Source organism: Poecilia reticulata, linkage group LG7 (genome assembly GCF_000633615.1).
Source record: "Poecilia reticulata strain Guanapo linkage group LG7, Guppy_female_1.0+MT, whole genome shotgun sequence".
Lineage (NCBI taxonomy): Eukaryota > Metazoa > Chordata > Actinopteri > Cyprinodontiformes > Poeciliidae > Poecilia > Poecilia reticulata.
In genome coordinates this window covers 22971453-22994345 of record NC_024337.1, presented here as the reverse complement: position 1 = coordinate 22994345, position 22893 = coordinate 22971453, and the positions used below count along the sequence as shown (strand labels likewise).

Genomic DNA, 22893 nt, shown 5'->3' with positions numbered 1-22893 from the left:
TACTTTTCATTAACACAGAAAGTAATCCTACATCAGTTCTTCTGTTTCTTCTTGTGCGGCAGCCGCTCACACTGAGCCAGAATCTGCTGAAGGGCTCTTCCTGTTAGAGTGGAGTTTTACCTTTCCACTGTCACTACTTCCATGTTCATCCACCCTGCTAGCTAATGAACTAACATTTCCCACGATGGAAGAGATGGTTTGAACTTCCTCCTTTTCTCTTTCTTCTTTGCTCATGCTCAAAATCCACAGTGCCTCTTTTTCAACCCCTTTGGGATTTGTGGCTTGAAGTTGTGGCATCATTTCAGCTTTTGCAATGTTAATCAGTTGCCCCTGTTGTAAACCACCTTGTTGCTATGGTTACACTATAACAAATGAGCAAAGTATAAATGTGTTAGCAAAAATCCATCCAGCTGCACATCCAAAACCAGAGAGAACTACTGTGTAAACAAAAAGCATTTTTTTCCCCACCAGAGGAAGAAAAGTTTAAAAAAAAAAAGAAAAATGTGAATGGAAATAATAGAGATACTCCAACATGCTGCCACGTTGTAGCTGAAACTTCAGTGAAAGGATTTTATCATAGGATAAAATTACAAATCCATACCACATCTTTCAGATTTCTATTTTAAAAGTAATTTTTAGACCAGGTATTATTTTACTATTTTACTTCAACTTCACAACTATGCTCTACTTTTGGGTCTATCAATAAAACAAACTGGAATTTGTGGCTATATTGAGATGAAATATTAGAAAATGTAACAGATGTAATCATATTTGCAAAGCAATATTCTTTTTGTACGGTAGTAATTGTGAATGAATCCTACAAACAGAAAACTACCAGCCCAGAAGTGGAAGTTGCTGCTTAATTCTTTGCATGGCTCTGAAAACAGAAACCTGAAAGTGCAGTCTCATATAGTGTGCACTCTGGCTTAAATTATCTGAACTCTCCGAGCTGAAACAGAGCTTTAGTGTTCATCCTCGGAGACCTTCAGCTTGGCCTTCCCTGCACAAATGACACAGAGGACATTTTCCTCATAACAAGTTACCACAAACCCTTAAGCAACGACATAGCCACCGGCAGGATATCCATTTTTATGTTCAGTCCATTCCAGCTGGATAACAGCAGCCATCTGAGAAACCTTTTGACACTTGCTGTGTCTTTTCTTACATCAAAAGAAAAAGAAAAAAAACAGCTTTGCTTGCTGACGCTAGAAAAAACACACATCTAAGAAAAGGTTCAACAGTTATCATTTTGATTTCTCCTGCCGTAAGAAATGCCACAGAAAAATCGTGACTGTAGATGTTTGATCTGCCAGCTAAAAGCTGTTTATATCAAAGTAATGAGCCTGAGGAGAGTGGCAATTAGGAGATCCCTTCCATATCCCTGTCTATTCAGGGAAACTCAAACTGAGAGGTTATTGGGTAGACTATTAAAATGCTTGAGTGGGAGAAATTTAATTGGTTTGGGTAAAGCTTTGCTGTTGACTCGGGACGAGCTGCTGCTTCAGTGTAGGCCTGCAGTAGTTAGAACATCCTTCTGTACAGGTTATCATATTTGTTTATCTCCAGTGCTCGAAAGGTTAGCTCGTCCTCCACGTCTATAATTACCACATCGCACGGGAACAGAACACGGTTTCAGGTTATTTTTGTGAAAGAGAGGATTTCACTCCTCTACCCAATAATGAGCTGTTGAGCGTCGCGACATCTGATAATCTGCTTAAATCAAAACGTGGAAACATGTACCGCGTTGAGAGCGGCGTGTGGCAATCAGCGCTTTCCATCCTGTACAAGCTCATCAGCGGTGACCTGCCTGAGAGTGATTTATCGTCTGTATTAATATCCTCTTTGTTTGTTATTGCCAGCTGTGCTATCTGATCGGTTCAGGTTTCAGTAAGAGATGTTTGATAATGACGTAAAATGAAAATTCAATGCCGAGCTGGTGTGTTCTTCTCAAATCCATAATATTAAATCTGTAGCTTTGCGTCCCAGTGGGTGTGGATTATTGGATTTGTAATAGCAGATGTGTTTGTTACTGTCTCTGTCTGTGAAATGATGCCGGCGCTCAGCAGGAAGGTTCGCCATACAGTAAGTGTTCGACTGCAGTCGGCTGTGGTTTGGGGATCGTTGCCAAAATGTAAATGTATACACTGTAAGGATGTCGTTTAGACTCCGTAAAAGGCAGAGCAGCTTTATCAAAGTCCTTTTGTGTTTGGACTTGTTTTTCTTTCCATTTGGGAGAGATTTCCATGAAAAAGCCGCAGCTATTGTGACCTGAAGCTTTGAGGAATTGTGCATGAAGTGAATCCCAGGAGCCTACTCATTTGTACCTTCTTTCCCCATTATAAAGGTGGAATCTGCATTGCCCAGTCTTTGAAAATCCCCCACAACCCCAAGACGGAAGATTACGACAAAATCATCCAACAATTGCTGGAAACCCACAACGCACGGGCAATCATCATCTTCGCCAGTGAAGAAGACATACGGTGAGGAGCGCAGCGGCACAATCTGGAGTCATACGTGTTTCTTGTGGCGTGCCGCTGACTCGCCACGTTGGGGTGTTTTAATCTCTGAGCAGCAGGTTCTAAAAAAAAAAAAGAGAAAGAAAAGAAAAAAAGGCTAGAAGTGCAGTTTTAACAAGAGCACGCTCTGCGTCTGGCTGCACAAACATACCTGCAACAAGACAAACATGGCTCAGAGGGGAAGCAGGGAATTCGGGTCGGAACAAAGCAGAGGAGACATTGTTTCATTTACAATAGCCCCTGAGTAATGTTTATGTGGTGAAGCTCAGAATCAAACCTTTAACACATGCAAATTCATAATAAAGAATCCAGAGGTGAAGTGCGAATGATAAGAAAATAAGCGTGTCCGCCTGCAGACATATGCTGCGTTATTTAAATGTTACCATCTCCGCTTTCCCCAGAACGCATACTGCAAAATAAGAACAGTAATAACCTTCTTTTGGCTTGTGGTCTAATGAGAAAAAACCTCATCAGAGGCCTTTTATGTCCAAAGAGCTGCTTAAGGCTAGCCGTGTGCCTCAGTTTGATTAAACACGGGATTGCACACCTTTCTTTCTCTCCTTCCCTCTCCCTGTTTTTCTCTGCTAATAACCATATGGATGTTCTTGCAGAGGAGTTCTCAATGCCACCAAGAGGGCCAACCAGGTGGGCCATTTCCTGTGGATTGGATCCGACAGCTGGGGGTCCAAGAGCAGCCCGATCCACCAGCTGGAGGACGTAGCAGTGGGAGCAGTCACAATTCTGCCCAAACGCTCCTCCATTGAAGGTATCTGCATCATGAACGCCACAGGCTGCAGTCTGATTTTTAAATCTATGCCTTTCAAATATTTCATCTGGGTTATATCTGTAACCCAAAGATATACAAAATAGACATAGTGTGATGTATTATACATATAAAACTTGATATTTACATGCACTGTGTAAGAAGACATTTATTTTTCTCACTGTCTGACATAAAGTCAGAATTATATATTTTTTTATTTTTAAGAAAATCAGAGTGAACAACATATTTATGGTGCATACATTGGACTATATGCTGCATAATACAGTACATGTTGTATTATGCAGCATATAGTGGTGTGAGTGGTTGTATTTTACCTCTCACACCACATTAAGTGGAGATGCACTTATATAACAGATTTCTTTAACTTATTTTTTTTAAGAATTAAAGAAAACTCATCTGATTTTCTTCTAAAAAAATGGCTTTGTTTTCTCTTTTGAGAGTTTTAGGCTCCTCATAGCACCTCTTTGAGGTGATGCCACCCTGGGTTGTATGATCATATTGCCCATGTCTGAAATCACCACAACTAGTCCACCAGAGCTAGTTGCCTTTACTTGCACCTCTAACCTACAACTTTGGTCATACTAGCATTTGACAAAAGTCTCTTTGACCCTTTTTCCTACAAAAAATGTAAGGGTTCAGTTAAAGCAAAGTAATTTTCAATGTGTTTGATGTGTCCTTTTAATGTTTCTGTTTCTGGTTGTTTTATACAGAAGGGCGGCAAATTTAATTTAAAAAATGGTGTTTGTTCATATTTTCTTTCATGCTCCAATGTTTTCTTTTCCTATGCATTTACCTTACTGCTGCAAAACCCACTGGATCTATCCAAGTGTTTTAAGTTTTATATACCAGATCCACTTTGAAAAACCTATTTCTCAGACATTTAGATTTATTCAACTTATTTCAAGTTGATAAAACTCAAAGACTTAATTGCTTTTTGCTTGTTTGAAAGAAAGTTATTTAGAGTTCTGTTTCTGTCCTTTTGATTATATTATCCAAATATTACTTTCACCTTCCAGCGGTAACGTTAAAAGATCTAACACTAATTTAAAGATTGTGTGAAGACATTGTTAACAGCTCCAAACAAAGACACGGATAATATTCAAAGTCAGACGAGGCTAATTTTTGTGCGTCACTCTTATTAGCAGCCACAACAAACAGCCATCTTTTCTCAGTAATAACACACATATCCGTACAGCTGTGAAAACAATACATTTTTGATAGTTTAATCTGATTGTGGGGACTAAAAAACATTCCAGATTAACACATTTTTTCACTGACCTCCACACATTCTGCTGCATGTAATACTGCTTGAGTAGGCAATTTGTAAAAAAAAAAAAAAGATATATATATATATCCCAATAACTCTCGACAGTCCTCAGAGAAAAATTATAACCTTGATGGGTTTGAAGTGATAAATCTAAAAACCACTTTGGGATAAGAGGAGCTCTCCTTTTTATATTTAACCATAAAACCAGATAATTTAAATGGCTTAGTGTGAGGGACTGATTTTACTTTCTTAAAAAGCAGCATTGGTGATGGAATTAGACTGTCAAAACAGGTGCATGATAAAAGTCTGTAAAAGCTTTCATTTCTATATTTTACTTTTTTTTCTATCATATTCTTAACAGTTTTTTTTTTTTTTTTGTGGACTAAATTTCTACCCACATGCAAAATGAAGCAAATGAGGATATTGAAGATCTGCATTTTCAGGGATTATGCAAAATTCAAAGCTTAAATGGAACATTCCCGGCCTGTTCTATCTATTTTAAGCTCTGATCTGTGTCACTGGCCGTACAGACGCTCGTAATCATAAAAGGAAACCTAATTTTTATGAAGTATTTGGTCATTAGGAGACGTCTAGCCAAATGCAAAATGAGAAAATGTTCACTGTGTAGGCAAGGAAGACGTTAGTTATCCACCATGCATCATTGATGGACTGTTGAAATTAACATCAGCAGAATCATTTGGCTTCAGTGAGCCAATTCCACCTTTTCCACCAGCTGGTTTGACTTCATAGGAGTGAAATTCAGATTACTTTTTACTCTGAAAATTGTTGGTTGCGCAGTTAAAGGATAAAGAACAACAGCAACAAAAAAAACACACATTGTAGCACATTTAGCCGTGAGGTTTGTGGAATATTTTTGCTGAACTACGTTGGGTGTAATTTCACACAAAAAACTGTCTAAGAGAATTTTACAAAGTAGGAAAACCTGTTCGGCACCTTCAAGCTTCAGGCAACAGGCTGAGGCACTACTTGGAAAGTCTGCGTTATTTATAATGCATCCTGTTTCTTAATTAATGTAATTTCCTAGATGAAAGTTGTGATTAAAGTTCTATGGGGCTTCAGAGGAAAAGGATCCGCCATAGTCAAAATTTGATGAGGAAGTGCTTGCAAGAGTTTTTTCCAACACCTAGCGGCAAGCTGTGCACCCCTGCTACCACCACGGCTTTTACTTCATTTCCTGCAGGTCAGAATTGGCTGATAATTGGTCCGGAACTGAGCCTTTTTCCTCTTTCCTCTATTCCAGGATTTGATGAATACTTTACGGGTCTCACCCTGGAGAACAATCGCAGGAATGTGTGGTTTGCGGAGTTTTGGGAGGAAAACTTTGACTGCCGGCTGCTCAGCGCTTCCAAAAGAGAGGACAGCAGCCGCAAGTGCACAGGTACATGTGTTTAATTGCATGGAGCAATTAGGGAAATGAATCTGTGTTGGCGTAAAGATTACGAGAAAACTCGACATTAGAAACCACCAGAGCTAGTTGCCTTTACTTGCTGTTGTGGTTTGATTTTGATCATCTTGTCTAAGACCAGGTGTTGGTACCCTGTGGGTGCTGGACAGTCAAGTTGTATGATTAGAATAATTAATGCTCTACATGTATTTGTCACCCTTCTGTAGCAGACCATCTGCTCCTGGGTTTCATGTTTCTCTGTTCCCCCTTGACCTTGACATCTCAGCGCACACAGAGCCAGAGTATATTTTATTTAAAGCTGAAATTACAGGAGAATCTTCACAAATCCGAATAAATTCCCTTCACAAAACCTGCTCCTGCAGTGTCTTTGTGTTTTATTAATGATAGTGTTGTTTCCAGTGGTGATGCATTCTCATGTTACCTAAACTGCGCCTGCCAACGGTGTGACAGGCATTTCACTGCATGAATTATCTGCGTGGATGACGGCCGGCAATGTGGGATGCTGTATTAATCTTCCCTCCATACCTGATGACGGCAATAGCGCCTTGACACAAATTACAGTTTGCTGAGGGATTTTGCTTCCTTTAAAATCTCTTGTATGGTGTCTTTCATCATGTGTCAAAGACAATAGATGCTTTTCCACTTGCTGAACTCCGAGAGGCCTTCTTGCAAAATGACAAACACTTTCCAATTTTTTTTCCATATATCCCGCTGAACACAGATGCACAAATGCAGAAATATGTAAAATGTACTTTTTTAACCTGCACCCAAGCTGAAATGCATGCTTTTTAATAAACCAGAACCTCATCAAAAAGTTGACATATTTAACAGATTAATAAAAAAAACTACAACTTTTTTTATTAGATACAGTTTGATACACAACGTGTTGTTTTTTTAAAAATATTAATTTAAAAGAATTTGTATGTGTTTTTGGAGTCATTCTGACCATTCAAAGTACTTTACATTGTAGCTACATTCACACATTGATGTTCAGATTGGTAAATCAGCTTCTCTTTATAAGATAACTACTCTTCTCACCACTAATGAAAACCTGAAGTAACTTAGAAAATTTCAACATTACATATTGGCCAACTAAAAAGTATGCCGAGGTACTGTACAGCATGCTCTCAATTCTTGGCTGGGGTTCCTTTTGTGATCAGGCTTTGGCTTGGGTAGCTTTAACAATGACCTTCAGCTGATCTGTTTTGTTGGGCCCGGTAACCTTCATCTCCTTCTTGAAAACCTCCTGTCGACAACAGCATCTTCAGAAAGTTTGTCAGAAGGGGAAAACATGAAGTACTCATGGATATCTTGTAACTTTTGACTTGGGGAAAATATAGTGGACCAACAGCAGCAAATGACATGACTCCCCAAATCCCCACTTACTGTTGAAACTTTCCACTGGACCTCAATCAAGAAGGATACAGATCATCTCTACTCCTCCTCCAAACTCTAGGACCTTGATTTCCAAATTAGATTTTAAAAGAAATTACTGTAATCTGAAAACAGGACTTTGGTTTACTGCGCAGCAGGCCCATGCTTTATAGCCCATCAAGGATATTTCTCTGGCTGCAGAGAAGCCTAACACAGAGAAAGCAATAGTTGTAGCCCATATCCTAAGGTTCTTAAAGTACTGACTCTTTATTTAGTCCATGCTTTATGAGTCTCCAAGCAAACTCTTGAAGGAGGTTTGCTGCACAACCGACTCAAAGGCTACACTTGTCCTTGTGTGTCTTTTTCCTTCCACTTAACTTTCTATGCCATTCTTACTAAGAGTTTTTTTTTTTATCAATTACCTTGTGTGGCTTACCTTTCTTCTGGAAGGTACGGATGGCTTTCTGCTATACAGTTATAGTCAGAAATCTTCATCCTGACCATATAATGCTTTTCATTTTCCAAGGCACTGAATTTTGAGTGAGGTCTGAGTTTAATCTCTGTAATCTGTGTGATTCAGTTTTTGTATTTGAATCAAGGAAATAAATCAACTTCCTTAGCATATTCTCATTTACTGAACGAAACCAGTAATATGAAAACTCTAGCAAGAGGGATTTTCATTCGAGGACTGTTCACTGAACTCCTCATGTGAAGCTTAGAAAAATCAAAAAGGTTATGTGTGGGCTGAGATGTATGTTAAGATCTGAAAAATGGACTGAAATGTCAGCGCAGATGGCTTTCAAGCTCATTTCTTTTCAAAAACGTCTCCCACATTACTCTGTTTTTCTTATTAACATGATTACCGAGCTCCTGCAGACAGCTACCACTGAGAAAATAATCTTTTTTATATTCTATTTTCTTGATGATGCATTCTTTTAGTAAGTGGGAGCTTGAAAATCATAATTACAATGATGATAATAACGATCACCATAAAATGTAATGGGGGTATTTTTGTTACTATAATTTTTAGGCACCAGATTTTACCCTCTAGAAAGTTCAACTTGCAACAAAAACAAGAGGCGAGGTTGTGCATTAGGTATTCAAAAAGTGTTCCAGCAGAATAAGGCAAAACCTTTACAGCAGCCCATAGTGAAAGGGCAGAGTGCGGCCAGGAGGATATAAAGGAGCAGGAAACTAGTGTAGCAGAGTCTGTAACTAAAGTTCATGGTGATCTTCATCTCCTTTCAGATGGGACAAATGAGCTTCATTGTTGCCTGCCTATTACTTTGAAGCACACCCCAGTAATTCAGTCTGACTCTGCTGAATTTTTTTCACAAACACTTTTTTTCCCTCTCACAGCTCTGCTTTAGAGCAGATATATCCCACCGGGGAATTAAACACGTCTTCTTATTTCCTATAACACATTGTCCCCTTTAGCTGTAATTCCCTCAGAATCTAAACTGAACAAACAGCAGCAAATAGTTAATGAGGAGCTGGATAAAAACAGAAGCTGTCAGAGCTGATAGAATGTAAAGTTTAACAGCTTCTCGATGCATTCGGCTAAAAGCCCCCATTTTCTTCCCACAGGCCAGGAGCGGATTGGGATTGACTCCAAGTATGAGCAGGAAGGGAAGGTGCAGTTTGTGATTGACGCTGTGTATGCTATGGCCCACGCGCTGCACAACATGCACAGAGACTTATGTCCCAATCATCCTGGCGTCTGTCCACAAATGGAGTCCACAGATGGGAAGATGCTGCTCAAATACATTCGCAACGCCAGCTTCAACGGTGAGTGACAAATTGTAAAAGTTTACTCATCAGATGTGCACAGACTGTGTGGAAGAACAAAAATCATTTACATTTACTTAAGTGATTTAGGTTTTGATGACATTTAAACTGCATGTCCACCATAATAACCAAGTTAAAATAGAAAATTTAGCTACCCAGCTTTTAATATGACCACTGTAATTGAACTTCAGTCTTAAGAAACTTAGAAATATTATCCATCAGCAAACTCCAATGTGTTTTATTAGGATTTTATGTGATGGACCAAATCAAAGTAGTACATAATTGTGAAATGAGGAATGGAATAGATTTTCTTTTTCTTATTATAATGTAAAAAAATATGTGGTGTTCAGTGTGATACGACTAAATATAATCATTGTTTACCAGTTACTGTCAGAGTACATCAGAATAAAAAGCATCATGAAGACCAAGGAAAACATCAGGCAAGTTAAGAATAAAACCGTGGACAAGTTTGAATCAGGGCTTGGTAGAAAGCAATATTTGAAGTTTTTGACACTGTTCCATCTGTCACCAGAAAATGGAAAAAATGAATGGCCCAAAAGCTACAAAGACATGTCCGTTGTCCATCTACCTAAGTTGGCAGGCCAGGCAAGAAGATCATTTGTCAGACTCATAGAGACTAGAGGAGCTGCAGAGATCCGCAGATCAAGGAGTAGAATCACTTGATCACATCTCAGTTATACACTCTACAAATATGGCCTTCATGAAAGAGTGGCAAGACGGCTAACAATGCACATCACCATGGAGAAAACATGGTGATGTGCATTGTGATGTGGTGATGTGGTGGTAACATAATTTTTTAAAAGTTGGGCAAAGGAAAGTGGATGGGAGACAACATGTTAGACTGCGGCAGAGCGAGATTCCACTTCCAAGAGAATAATGACTCCTAAGCATACAGCCTAAGTTATAATGAAATGGTTTCGATCAAGTCATTTATTAAAATAATATAGTCAGAGTCCAGACTTAAATCCCCTGATGTTCACAAATGTCCGAGTAAGAAATTGTGTGTAGATAAGGAAATCTATGAAAAAAGCTGCAGTTGCAGCAAAATGTGGTTTTAAAAAAGTATTGAGTCAAGAGGACTGAATACACATATACTCCACACAATCACTTGGTAGCTATTTTAGTTGATGAAAATTATGGTTGTAATGTGAAAAGAGGTTAAAATGTTTGATGGAAATAATAAGAGAGAGTATTTCTAAAAAATGGTAATATACTGTTTCAACTACCATTATATCCTGCTCACTTGGCTCATTGCTAAATCATCATTCATTTCAGGAGAAACAAAAAAGACTAAAGAATGCACATAACGGCCAGAGCAGTGTGAGATGATAAAAACCAGGAAATAAAATCCCACATCTGTCACGTTTTATGTTCATTATGCCATAAAGACCAGTCAAGGCAAAGCAAAAAGAACACTTGCAGACAATAGTTTTTGACATGTTGCTCAAAAAAACAACGCTTTTATACAAGCAGCAATTTAAATAGCCACAAAGTTTGGATGAACATAAAAAAAATGGAAAAACCCAACCCAAAAGAAATCATAACAGTAATTTTAAAAACAACAACAAAAAAAAAAAAACAGATGCAGTGACTACATGAGCATCTGAAACATTCACAAAGGAGAACATGGACAACGTTCACACATAGTAAACATGAGGAACAGGTGTCCTGATAACAAATTCAGGACAGATGCGACTCAGAGAACGGAAAGCAAAACAGACAAGGAAACAGATGCTATGCAAAAAAAAAAAAAACTTGATGCAAACAGATAAGCAAACAAAAATAGCATTATTCACAGTCAGCAGGACAAAAAAGTTCTAGAAAACGAAAGAACCGTGACAGCACCCCCTCTAAGGGACGGCTCCCAGATGTCCGGAAAAATCAAAATGAGTCCAGCCAAAAGTGGATGAAATGAGGTTAATGGAATAAAGAGCCCAACTGAAAACAACGGTAAAGAAAAGATAAGCAGTTCAGGGAAGCAGCCCTGGGGCACTCCAGATAAGCAAAGCAGTTCAAAATTCCCTCAGCAACAGAGACATGAGCAGGAGTCAGAATATTAAGATGAATGGCAATGATGAAGATGCACACCTAATTTTGTGTAAAAGGCAAAACAAGTGTAGAGCCAAGGACAGAAAACAAATCTGGCAGAGTTGGATCCTGTTGGATCCATTCAGCATTGGGCATAAAGGTCTTCAGACTCTGGGTCAGGAACCTGAGATGGAGCAGCATTTACAGAACCAACTGGACTTAACAAAGGCATGGCTGCAGAACCCTTTATGAATGAAAGTTTTCTGGGAGACGAGATCAGGTCACCTGTGGTAAAGATATGCAAAACGCCTTTAAGTAAAGATCGTGTTTATTATAAATTACCTAATGGCAAACGTATCGCCACCCATAACAATCTCTAATAAATAAATAATATTTTCAACTTATAGATGGCTTTTTTGAGTTCATCTTAACGTGTTAGTTTATGACATTTGTCCATATTTACAAAACACAGCTGAATGAGAACCAATCCTCCCTCGCCCAGGGGGATTATGAGGGTTGTTAAAAAAATCCCAAGGCTCGCTGCTGTAATTAGTAGCATCTTGGGGTCTCCATAATCATCTTCAGACATTATCTACATGCCAAATGCATTTTTGGAGGACCCCCTGAGAAAATATCTTGGAGTTTGGGAAACATTATTGGGATTTACATGGAAATGTGATTTATTGTCGAATTCGTCTATAACTTCTAACACAAACTCTGTGGTGGAACGGAAACCATTAACACTGTTATGCACTCATAGCAGAGGATCTGTGAAAGCTCGTTTGAGTAATTTGCCTCAAGAACTCTATAAAATATAAGGACACCTTAAATTTAAACAAACATTTGTGGTTCTCTGCCAGAAAACTGAAAATGGGTCTTCTTACTGCATGGCAACAATCTAAAATCTACGGCAAAATCAAGACAAAAATGGTTCAAAGAACAGAAAGTAAATCCTCTGTCATGGCCGCGACTGTCACCAGCACTAACTCCTATAGAAAGCCTGAGGGGCTTGCTGAGAAGAGATCATATGAGAGTGTCATAGACTTTGGACAAGAAAGACTGTGAACAGAGAAATGGTCAAAGACCTTTCTCTCTGTGTGCTTCAACTACAGAAAATGTTACAAGAAAAAATGAAGTGCTGACCTACTGGCAAAGGAGAAAAGTACCAACGGCAGTGGTGTAGATAAGTGTGACTTCGGTCTTTTCGTAAAGAAAAAAAAAGTATTGTCATTACTTAACGTAGGATCTTTTTTCCCTCCTCACCATCCATACTTTTAAGATGTACAAGTTAAAAAAAAAAGAAGAAGTTATCAAACCTTACCATTATGTTCTACTTGCCTTGCGTTGATCTATTATGGACAATTCTTTCAGCACATTTTGGCTACTTGTTAACTTTGGAAGCAGCCTGCCTGCCACAACATTTAAATAAATCAGAGGAGCGGGAAGAAAGGAATGTAAGTTGTTACAGAAAGTGGCGAACAGTACGGCAATGACCTATACCTGTAAAACGTATTAGCAGGCCAGTGGTTCTGTTATCAGTGCATTCTCTTCAAAAGTTTGGTTAATTAGTGCTGTTCTGCTTCACAGGAGAAGTATGTAAATAACTTTATCTTGCAGACTTTAAAAGTCTTGGTGGTCGATGATTTGTGCTCAGCATCAAGTATGATCAACATCATGTTGAACTTTGACTGCCTGATGCTTCAGAATGAATTGGCGATGAAAATGAGACATTAACTTGTAGAACCTGGATTCACAAAATGAAAGTAGTTGCGTAAAAAGATTTGAATTTCAACACTTTTCAGTGCAATATTATTCTACTCCAGTAAAGAATGTTATTTTTTTCCCCATTTTGGTTTGCAATAGTTGTGGAGGGCACACAGCTTGAAGGCTGAGGCATTTGCTGCTGGGTTTTCCAGGATAGCATTGACCTGGTGACCTGACGTGGTGTTGGTGAGGTGCAGTGTAGAAAGCTGAGCCAAACTCTTAAACATGCTTGGCTCAACGACTTGACCTGAAAACCTGAGTTAGACTGAGATTGATAACTTTCTATTAACTGTTCAAACTGTGAGCCGCTGACCGCTGCAGATAGGCACCAGCACCGTTGGTGACCCCACCAGGGATAATGGATGGCAATGGATGGATGCTAGACACAAACATAAAACAAAACACAAATTAATGTTGGGAAAAGGAAAGGATCAAAGAAAAAGAAAAGTTAATAGTAGAAAACTTAAAAAAACGCAACATGATATACAGTCTCATGAGTACGAGATACAATTTAACTTTACATTCACTTTCATTTAAATGTCAAAGTAACATTTTTAGACATTTTGAGCAAAATGTATGTTGGCTGCGCCTTTAGCTGAACTACTACATTATTTAGCCTTGTACAGACAGCATAAGATAGCTCATAATGACAGCTGCTTTAAAATGCAGAAGTGAATAGAGAAGAGGAACCAGCAGGGAGATACGTTTAAAACAAAGGGAACCTTTGTCACTACAAATTTTCCGCTATGTATGTCTGACAGTGATCATTAAAGGGTCCTTTGAAGTACTCCGGGTTTTTAGAGAGCTTTCTAAAGACAATTCTGCTGTTTATTAAATTATACATCACTGTAATCTTTTCAGAACATCTCAACTTAAAGAGGTGAACCCAGTTCTTTCTGTCGTCTTTATCAAAATTAACTCTCCGGTGTTTAAAATGTAGGATTTGGTTGGCTATGTGCCAGATATGTATGCTTCAGTACATATTTTCCTCTTTTTGGGGCTAATATAGCTGAATATTTTTAACCTGTCATTTTTCAGAAATTGTAAAACCAGCCTGAAAAGTCAACACACATCCAATGACTAAAGAGCTGGAATTAAAAAATTTGACTGCTTGCCTAGTTTGACAAATTAACAAAATGCTGATATTTTGGTTACAAATGACTAAAACCGTTTTTTAATGTGTTTTTGTCATAGTTGGATGTCGTCTGTTGCTTAACGCAGAACCTGTTGGCAGAAGAGAATGAGTCATACTGTTTATCCTGATCCTCTAATTTTTCTGTATCTCCATTAATAATTCAAATGGCATAACTTAAGACATTTGAGAGGCATGGCAATCAGGCTAAGTTTCCATTGTATGTCATTTTTTTCCCCCATCAGAATTAAACAGTTGGAGGAGGTTTTGTTCAGTTCATATATCAATCCCCCAGTTATCCCTTTCAGTCTGAACTAAAACTGTGCGGGAGCAATCTTAGAGATGAGTCAAAACACTCTTATGAAAATCAAATGATTGCACACAGTGGAGAACTGTCTTGAAACTGTAATACAACAAAGTAATCTGCTTATTGATTTGAAGCCACGTTTTTAGGTGGGAATTTTCAGTCTGGCTAACAAGTATCTGACTTGTCTGTTTATTTTTTTTTTAGTAATTACCAAACTCTCATAAAATCTGAAAGAGAGAAGAAAATTAGGAGCACAATGAATAAATGTTGTTTTAAAATCTTTTATTTATTTTTTTTGTAATGAGAGACTAAATGTATTTAATCATTATGACTATGCTCTGACCTTCACAGGTTTATGTGTTTTGACTCAACAGGATGTGTTGTTGTAGAGAAATTCAGCATGTGGTGAATGCAAAAAGACAAGATTGCTGTTTCTTTTGACTCTAATGGGGGAGGTCATCTGTTATATTGTTGGACAACAGTGACACCCGTTTTTAGCCAGTAATGCTTACCCAACAATAAAAAACAAATGAATGACTTTAAAAGAACTGAGAACATGCCTTCAGCACGTATTCACAAAAATGTTCCTCCATTATGCCATTAACAGCCATTCTAAGAAGCGTTGCAGTGAGAAGTAGTTTGCTTGATAAGCTGAGCAGAAGTGCAGGTTTGCTAATGAAAAATAGCAGAAATGTGGTTCTTGCTTCAACGCCAACTTCCAAGCTGTATGGCATTGCAGTCACCCCACCTTTGTTGTGCTTAAGACATGCTTTTTTTTTTTTTATTTGAAATAAAACGGAAAATTTTGAAGTTTAAGCTTAAGCTGGTAATCTACAGTTAATATGTAACATGCTATATTAAGCCAACTTTCAGCAAATGTGCCTCACAAAAACAAAGTTTCAGGTTTGAATCTTGGTGGTGGAGGGTTTTCATGTTCTTCCAGTTCCTGTTGGCATGTCAGTAGGACAGAAGATATGTGTGTTCAATTGAATTTTTCTATAATAGTAATGTGATGGATTGGCAACCGGTGGAATAGGCTACAGCCTTCAAACAACCCCGTACCAGAGAAATTGGTTTGGTTAAGCTATTACTGATTTTTTCCCCCAATGCATCTTATTCAAAATGCCGGAAGTAATTTCCCAACCCTGCAGCAGTCCATATATACATATAGGCAGTGTGGGTCCTTTTCTTTAGATTTCACAATACTGCACTGGTACTTTTCCGCAGTGACCATGAAACAGAAACAGTGGCTCTTCAGGGGGCTGTTTGAGGTTCTACAGGCCACTCTGTTTTTCTCCTACACACTTGGAAGATGAGGGTACAGGAGGGGTTTGTTTGCAATCTGCAGCTTGGCTGTTGCCAAGTATTTCTAAATTCTGTTGCTTTTACATAAGTCTGAGAGTTTTAGTTTGTTGCAGAAATTACTCATACACCATAAAAAATAAAAGACATTGGTAGATTGACATTGGTATTAATAATCACACAACTGCCTACTATGTTCTATGTTACCGAGCTCTATGTTCTTATGTTTAGAGAAAGATCCAGATACAAGTTGATCGTGTACTTTTTTTTAAAATTTCTTATCAGGTTTTGCCAACACAGTAGTTAAAGTAGAAAACTATCAAATGTCAAACTGTTTCCTATCATCCCATGTATGTAGGTTTTTTAAAAACATTTTAAGTGGATCTACACATGAAGAAACAAAAAGATTTTGCAGAACACCGCATCCTGTGATGTCTGCTTTAAGTGCCGTTGTCACTTTTATTTGTGAAACATTTGCAAATAAAGTTCCAGAATGAAAAAGTTAGAGTTTTACTTTCCTGGATTGCTGTAATCTTTGATAGATCGATGTGTTATTTCTGTAGAAAAACTGTGGTATGTGTAAAAGCTGTTTCACTCATGTGGCAGAAATGTTTTGACATGTTCAAAGGCAGGCTGGTTGATGCTGTTATCAAATTGTTTACACTTTAATCATAAATGTGTAGCAAGGCATGGAGAATTGTTTTCCCTCATGCCCTCCTATACCATTAAAACTAAAGGCCAATACACAAGAGTGTGATAAAAATCTTAACTATTACCTGATGAAAAAAAAATTGATGATTGGTAATTATTCTTCTTTCATTTGCATAATGCAAATGCTCTGTGTGAGCATTAACAACTCATACGGAGTAGTTAATGCTTTCTGAACCATCTGCACTTGACTATTATTTATAAATGTTTGTGAGGAAGAAATGAAACATTATCATTCAGAAGCAGTTTAATTATCAGTTCTAGTGCAGGCTAGATGACTGAAAACAAAAAGATTTTAACCAATCTATTACAAATTGTGTGTTTTCCTGTGTTAATTGTGAGTGTGCTCATATTTGTGCTGCTTCACTGTGCCTTTAAATTTCCCCTCAGGAACACATAACATTTTTACTGAATTGAGCTGAATCTGGAGAGAGCCATTAAAAGATAAATATCCTAAGATTTTTCTATATTTCTTTATCAACCTTAAAAAATACACTTCTACACTTTGGTTAGCAATTATTAATTGGTTAATGCTTAACTTGCAATTAGTCTCCAATTTAATGCTTTCTTATTTAAACAACCAAACAATAGTCTCTGTGGCTATTTAACAGTGTGGTCAGGATGATCAAGAGTTTGTCATTAGGAACCGGTCATTAACTTATGCCTACTTAACAAAATGTGATCAGTAATTAGTCCCAGTGTTGTTCCTCGTCAGATCACATTTAGCTCCTTGGTGTAAGGCAATACACAAATATGTTGTCAGTGTTTAATATATTGTAGGAAAACTGCATTCCGGTATTTTGCCCTTATTCATTCTCCAATATTAGGACGGTTATAAGTTGCAGATTCTTAGTCACGTTGCACTTTAAGGCAAATTTATAAACATTTCCTGCAGCGGTTTTATGCCACCGATTCGTCTTCGCTGAAAGCAGAGAAAAGAACAATGATGAGGCTTTTCTCTGTGTTGTAAATCTTTTCCCAGCAGCTTCCGTGAGAGCCTGATTGGACTAACCGGCTCAGTTTAGCTGGTGTTTGCCTGCGATGGATGCTACATTCAATCACATGGCAAATTTTTTGTTGTGTTTTTCCAAAGTGGCTACTCGCTTCCCAAATGCTTACCAATGATGACTTCCCAGATGGTTCTGTGTAGCAGACCATCTGGTCCAGCAGGTTACGCATTTATGGTGGCAGGCTGGTACATATTAGGGCAGGAGTAGTTGCACTGAAGCGTAGTGAAGATGGAAAAACTGTTAAGTGTATTAGTCTATTAATATAGCATACAAACAATACCTTGTATTGTTTCAGCACTTACTTACTTAGTCTATCTTATAAATTGCCACATTTCCATAACGATTTATAAAGAAACATTTTTTTTCCAAATTCGTCATTTATCTAGATTTCATCACATAATAAGTAATCAAGTAATGTGTCTGGCTAATTCATACAAACAGTCATAAAAAAAAAGAAAACTTGAACTGAAGCCCAACAAGCTGCTTGCCTTCTCCACCATGGTTGCTATGGCAGCAGTGCAGAGTTCCAGCAGGCGAGAAGACCTATTTTAAGGTGGAACCAAGCAAACTGAACGTAGGCAGTTGCCTGCATTCAGGCCAGTATTTGTTGGAGACCCTAAGTGCAGATTCATGCACTGGTTTCAGAGTCAACTGTCCGGTGTCAGTAACAATCTGGACTTGGCTGACTTCTCTGGTTTTTCCTGAAAACATTTACATAAGCGTCACAGCGACACACTCATTTCACCTCAGCCAAAAATAAGCTTCCTGCAGCTCTCTTCCTGTCTCGATGTTCTAACTCAAACCTTTTTACTCCATTGGTGCTCCATCAGGCATCTCTCAGTGCCCCTTATTGTATTTAGACGGGAACCATGTGAATTATCTTGCGTATGTGCCCCTGCTAATGTATGTTTGAGAGCGAAGGAGTGTAAACTTCCTTAGCTAATCCCCCCACTGTGCCGGAGTCACAGAGCTGAGGAGTGAGAGGCAGAGAAACAAAAAAAAAAAACAAAAAAAAACAGGAAAGAATAATGATGCGAGAAAAACACAGCAGTGGATCCCTGGTCCACCCACGCTGCTTAGCACAGCTCAGCAGCAGTGCACTTTTGTCATGTCTTAGTTCACAGCCACATTCAAATGCATAAATCTTTCATCTTAGACGGCGCTTTCGCTAAGAAGTCTGCAAAGACCATTTTGTTCCCTTGAAAATATCAGCTAATAAAAGAAAAGAAATGAATTTCTGCTAGGTTTTTTTTTTTTTTCATGTGCACCCACAGAAACACTACTTAATTATTTGCTCTAAACCTGAGGAGCGCCTGGCGTCCAATCATCCGTGGCGCTCGGCTGAGTGACAGAGCCGTTCCGAGCTCAATGTAGAATTGTGCTGAGGCAAGGAGTAAGAATGGCAACCCTGGCACCGCTTTTTCTCACAGAAGTCAATACTTTGTCAACATCTTTATACACCGTGTCAACAAGTTTTCTGTCTACAAGCTGGAAGCCGGAGTGACAGGAATGTGACTGCCACCTACAGAGCTTTAGCTCGGCTTTCATATCAGCAGCGTTCAGAACAGGTATCATGAGTTCAGTCCAGATTCGTTTTCTGTGCTGACAAATTGAAACTCACAAATTAGTGATCCACCTTAAGCGGCGGGGTCAGACGGCGCCGTAACTGTAGTGCTGACATGGAACATACAGAATGTGCTGTCACCTTACATAACCGCAGGCATTCACTGATTGGTGGCTCGGCGTCAACATGGAAATAACCACTTAATGTTACAATTTCAAATTTGGGTGGAGGTGTGACAAGCAAATTGTGAGTGGCGGTAATTTGTTGTGACATTTTGGTTGGCATCTTATTTTGCTGTCTTTACCTCATGCTGTCTCTGCCTCTCGCAGATTACAGTAGATTTTAGGCCTGAAATTGTTGTTGGATATTTAGTGGTCAAATGTCCTTGAGCTAAAAAAAAAGAAAAAAAAAAGAACAAGTCTAAAAATGAAGGGTAAGGTGCATTAACCTTCTGTCCAAAAGCCAAACAATCTGCTCCTCAAATAACACCGTGTGTTCCCAAAGCGTTTTGAACATATGCTTGTGGTCCATTCTCTACACTTTTTTTATAGCCAGAGCTATTAAAAGTGCCTAATTCCCCTGCCAAGAGTCATTAGACTACCCTGTCCCACTTAAAACATGGTTGCTCTGTTTGTATCTGTGTGCCAAGGTGAACAGACTTTTTTCATTTTCGCCCTGCATTGTGAAACGGATAGAATGACCTTACCAGCAATGCAGAGCTCATGTATAAAAGGAAACGCAGACATTTTTATGTTAATGCCATTATGAAAATTTCATGTTGAATGACATCACTGGCATGGCATGTGACTTCATGCATTCTCACGAGGCTTGTATGATGGTGTAATGTGCATATGCCACCACGACGTGTACAAGGACTGAGTAGTTTGGTTTGGCTGAGAAATGAAATAAAAAAACATTTTTATTAACATACAGAACCTGTTAGGTTTTCCACAGTCCTCACTAAACTAATTAGTCAAATATTCTGGACTGGGCTGGAGAGAAAGCCGGTGCACACCGAGAACAGATGGGGACCATATGATGCTTTGGCTGACCTGTTTACCCTCCCAACTTCTCCCGTTGTTGACCACGGACTAAAACGCAGACTGAAATGCAATGCTTTTAAACAGTAGGGTGTTGCTTTTATTTTACAGTCATACCTAAAGTTGTGGCACATGTTAAAATACATACTAAAACACTCAAATTTTCTATGTCTAGGTTAAAATGTGAACACACAATGTGTAAAAACTAAACTGGAATAAACAACACAATGTATTTGGTTTAAACAACACCGTGCAGTCTTGAATATTAATTTTGCTTATGTATTTTTAATCCAACTATTTAAAGTTTCAGTATTTCTCCCTCTCATCTTTTAATGTAACCATATTGCTTAGATTAGCACAGAGCAGTGACTTATGCTGAAGCTGTTATGAAATTGTTGTGTATTTATTTTTCCATGCTACACTGGTGTTTAAAACAATAAGCTATAAGATTATAGTAGAGATGATAAAAAAGAGAAAACCAATACATTTGTATCAAGGACATTTATACATCTGTAAGTACAATATTAACCCCCCTTTTTCACTTTGTGTCTGACTATCAAAACTACTTTAATATTAGACGAAAGCAACTTCAGCAAAAAGAAATGCAGATTCCAAGTAATGATTTCATTTTTAAAGCACTGTAATGTACAGTAAGTTTGAGTACTTACTGTATAACAAAAAATGTAACTTTACAAAGTGTTTTTTGAGAGCTTTATACTTTCATCTATTCAGCAAAAACCCTTCTTATATGAAACATGAAAATTGAAACATTTTAAGAAAGCCCAGTCTTTGTGGTTTGCTTTACATTACATCAAACTCCAACCACAGGACTTTAGTGACAAAACAAATATTTTATTTAAAAAAAAAAAAATCCAAGATTCGTGCATAAAAAATCTCAAAAGTCATCACCTTCTTTGGAGCTGCAGACATACATACACATATTTCTGCTCAGTGGAAACCACCACACCACTAGAGTAGCTTTAACATCTGATGGCCCACGATATTTCATACCAAACAAATGTTGAATGAATCTCACAGCTGGAAGGGTTTTTCATGTAAGTGTATGCAAATCCAAGCTTTAATTTTTTATGCCACTGAAGTAAAGATGAATTTATTTTAAGGTCTTTTGCAAATCTAATAAAAGGTGCCAAGCATGGGGAAGGTGCAGAATGTGCATAGCTGGAAACGTGCATTATTTAACCATGGCATGAATGTGACAACTTATTTTTCAGCAGTCGTCATGCAGCGGGAGCAAGCCTCCTTTGAGGTCACTTTGTAGTTTAAATCAAAAGGTTAAAGCATCTTATGTGCAGTGAGAATTAATGCTTCGTCTGACCTCTTCATGTGATTTTCTTTTTCATTTAGTGTATTTTGCTCCATTCCCTTTTCTCACCCTGTACAGGTAGCGCAGGCACATCCGTTGTGTTTAACAAGAATGGCGACGCTCCAGGACGCTATGACCTGTTCCAGTTCCAGGTGACCAACTCCTCCGGCCCAGAGTACAAGGTGGTGGGTCAGTGGGCGGACACCCTTCAACTCAGGGTATGGATATTCACTGAGGCTCATAAAACAGAAGACTGACAAATAGTTTCTAATGTTTCTGTTTAATCAAGACACAAAGGTTGCTCATGTAAAAAAAAAACCCAGAAGCATTCAGTTTGATAATATGCGTACACTATTTACATTTCCCACTTTCTTTGTAGTCTGTGTGTTCATAGATGCAGAAAATGAGCTGATAAGAGAGAAAGACATTCTCCAACCTATTTGAATAAATTTACCCAGCGGATAAATGTTTCGGGGATGTAATTTTAGCTGCTGTTGTTTGCTTGACATATGAACCCAGAAATATTAACATGTTTTGGTTCAGGTGTTGTCTTGAAATGTGCCAAAGGCCAGACTTTAAAGAAAATGTTTCCATGCATAATTTAATTTTTAATGTTATCTACAGCTTTTAAGAGAAAAAAAAAAGGAAGAGGGGAAAGAAACACGATGTGAAACTTGGCCATTTCAAAATTAATGTGTGAAAAGGGATAAAAGGATTTCGGCTGGTTACATTCAGCATGTTATATAAAAGTTCTGATGCGTTTTGACCAAGAAAAAGAATCTTTGGCAAAGGCTTCAGTGGGACCTTGATGACAGCGATTGACTCTAAAAAGTAGAAGTAAGGTAACAGTGAGAGGAGGGTTTAATTGTGCTTACACTGCATCTGTCAAAAACTGTCTGCAAAAGAGCAGGAGAAAAAATGGGCCTATTTCCAAAAAAGCCATGCGCTATACGTTCAGTTTTTTAGGCAGGAGAGTTACTGAAGATGTTGATGTTGTTTGAAATTGAAACCTAAAATACTGCACACACCTTCTGTGCTGCTTGTGCAGCTCATTAACTTCCTTCAGACTTTATGGCTCATAGTGCAGTTCTCTGATTGCATTCTGGCAGATGAAATTACATTGCTAGGGTAAAATTGTTTGGAAGCTCAGGAAAAAACATATTTTTATGTATATAAACTCAAAAAACCTTGAAGGTACTGAAGATATTAAAATACAGACTACATTTATTTTACCAATAAACATATCATTGTATAGATTCGTGTTTAAAGCTGGAAATAGGATGCATTTTAAAATGGAAAGTTTAGAATTAAACTCAAATGAGTTGCTGTCACAACAAAATCCTTTTCCAGTCATTCATTTTTGCTTTCTTCACACAAGTAGATTTGTTTCAGTTCAAATAAAATTATATTAAGATTTTTAAATTTGGCAGTTTATCTTAATAGCCAATAATAAATAATATTTTCTTTTTTCTTTCTTATTAAATGTTTATGGGATGGTGGCAGACAGATGTAAACCTACAGAAAAAATATATAAAAGT

The 22893-nt window shown here is 38.0% G+C and overlaps 1 protein-coding gene across 3 annotated transcripts in view; it reads left to right on the top strand.

Moving 5' to 3' along the window:
• Positions 1 to 22893, top strand: part of LOC103467507 (metabotropic glutamate receptor 7-like) — a 166372-nt gene that overhangs the window by 117661 nt on the left and 25818 nt on the right. For all 3 annotated transcript variants that reach the window (XM_008413945.2, XM_017305841.1, XM_008413941.2), the window contains 5 exons: positions 2345 to 2480; positions 3128 to 3282; positions 5829 to 5966; positions 8955 to 9155; positions 21434 to 21573. In XM_008413945.2, coding sequence (XP_008412167.1) covers positions 2345 to 2480; positions 3128 to 3282; positions 5829 to 5966; positions 8955 to 9155; positions 21434 to 21573 — 770 coding nt within the window. The remainder of the gene's footprint in view (positions 1 to 2344; positions 2481 to 3127; positions 3283 to 5828; positions 5967 to 8954; positions 9156 to 21433; positions 21574 to 22893) is intronic.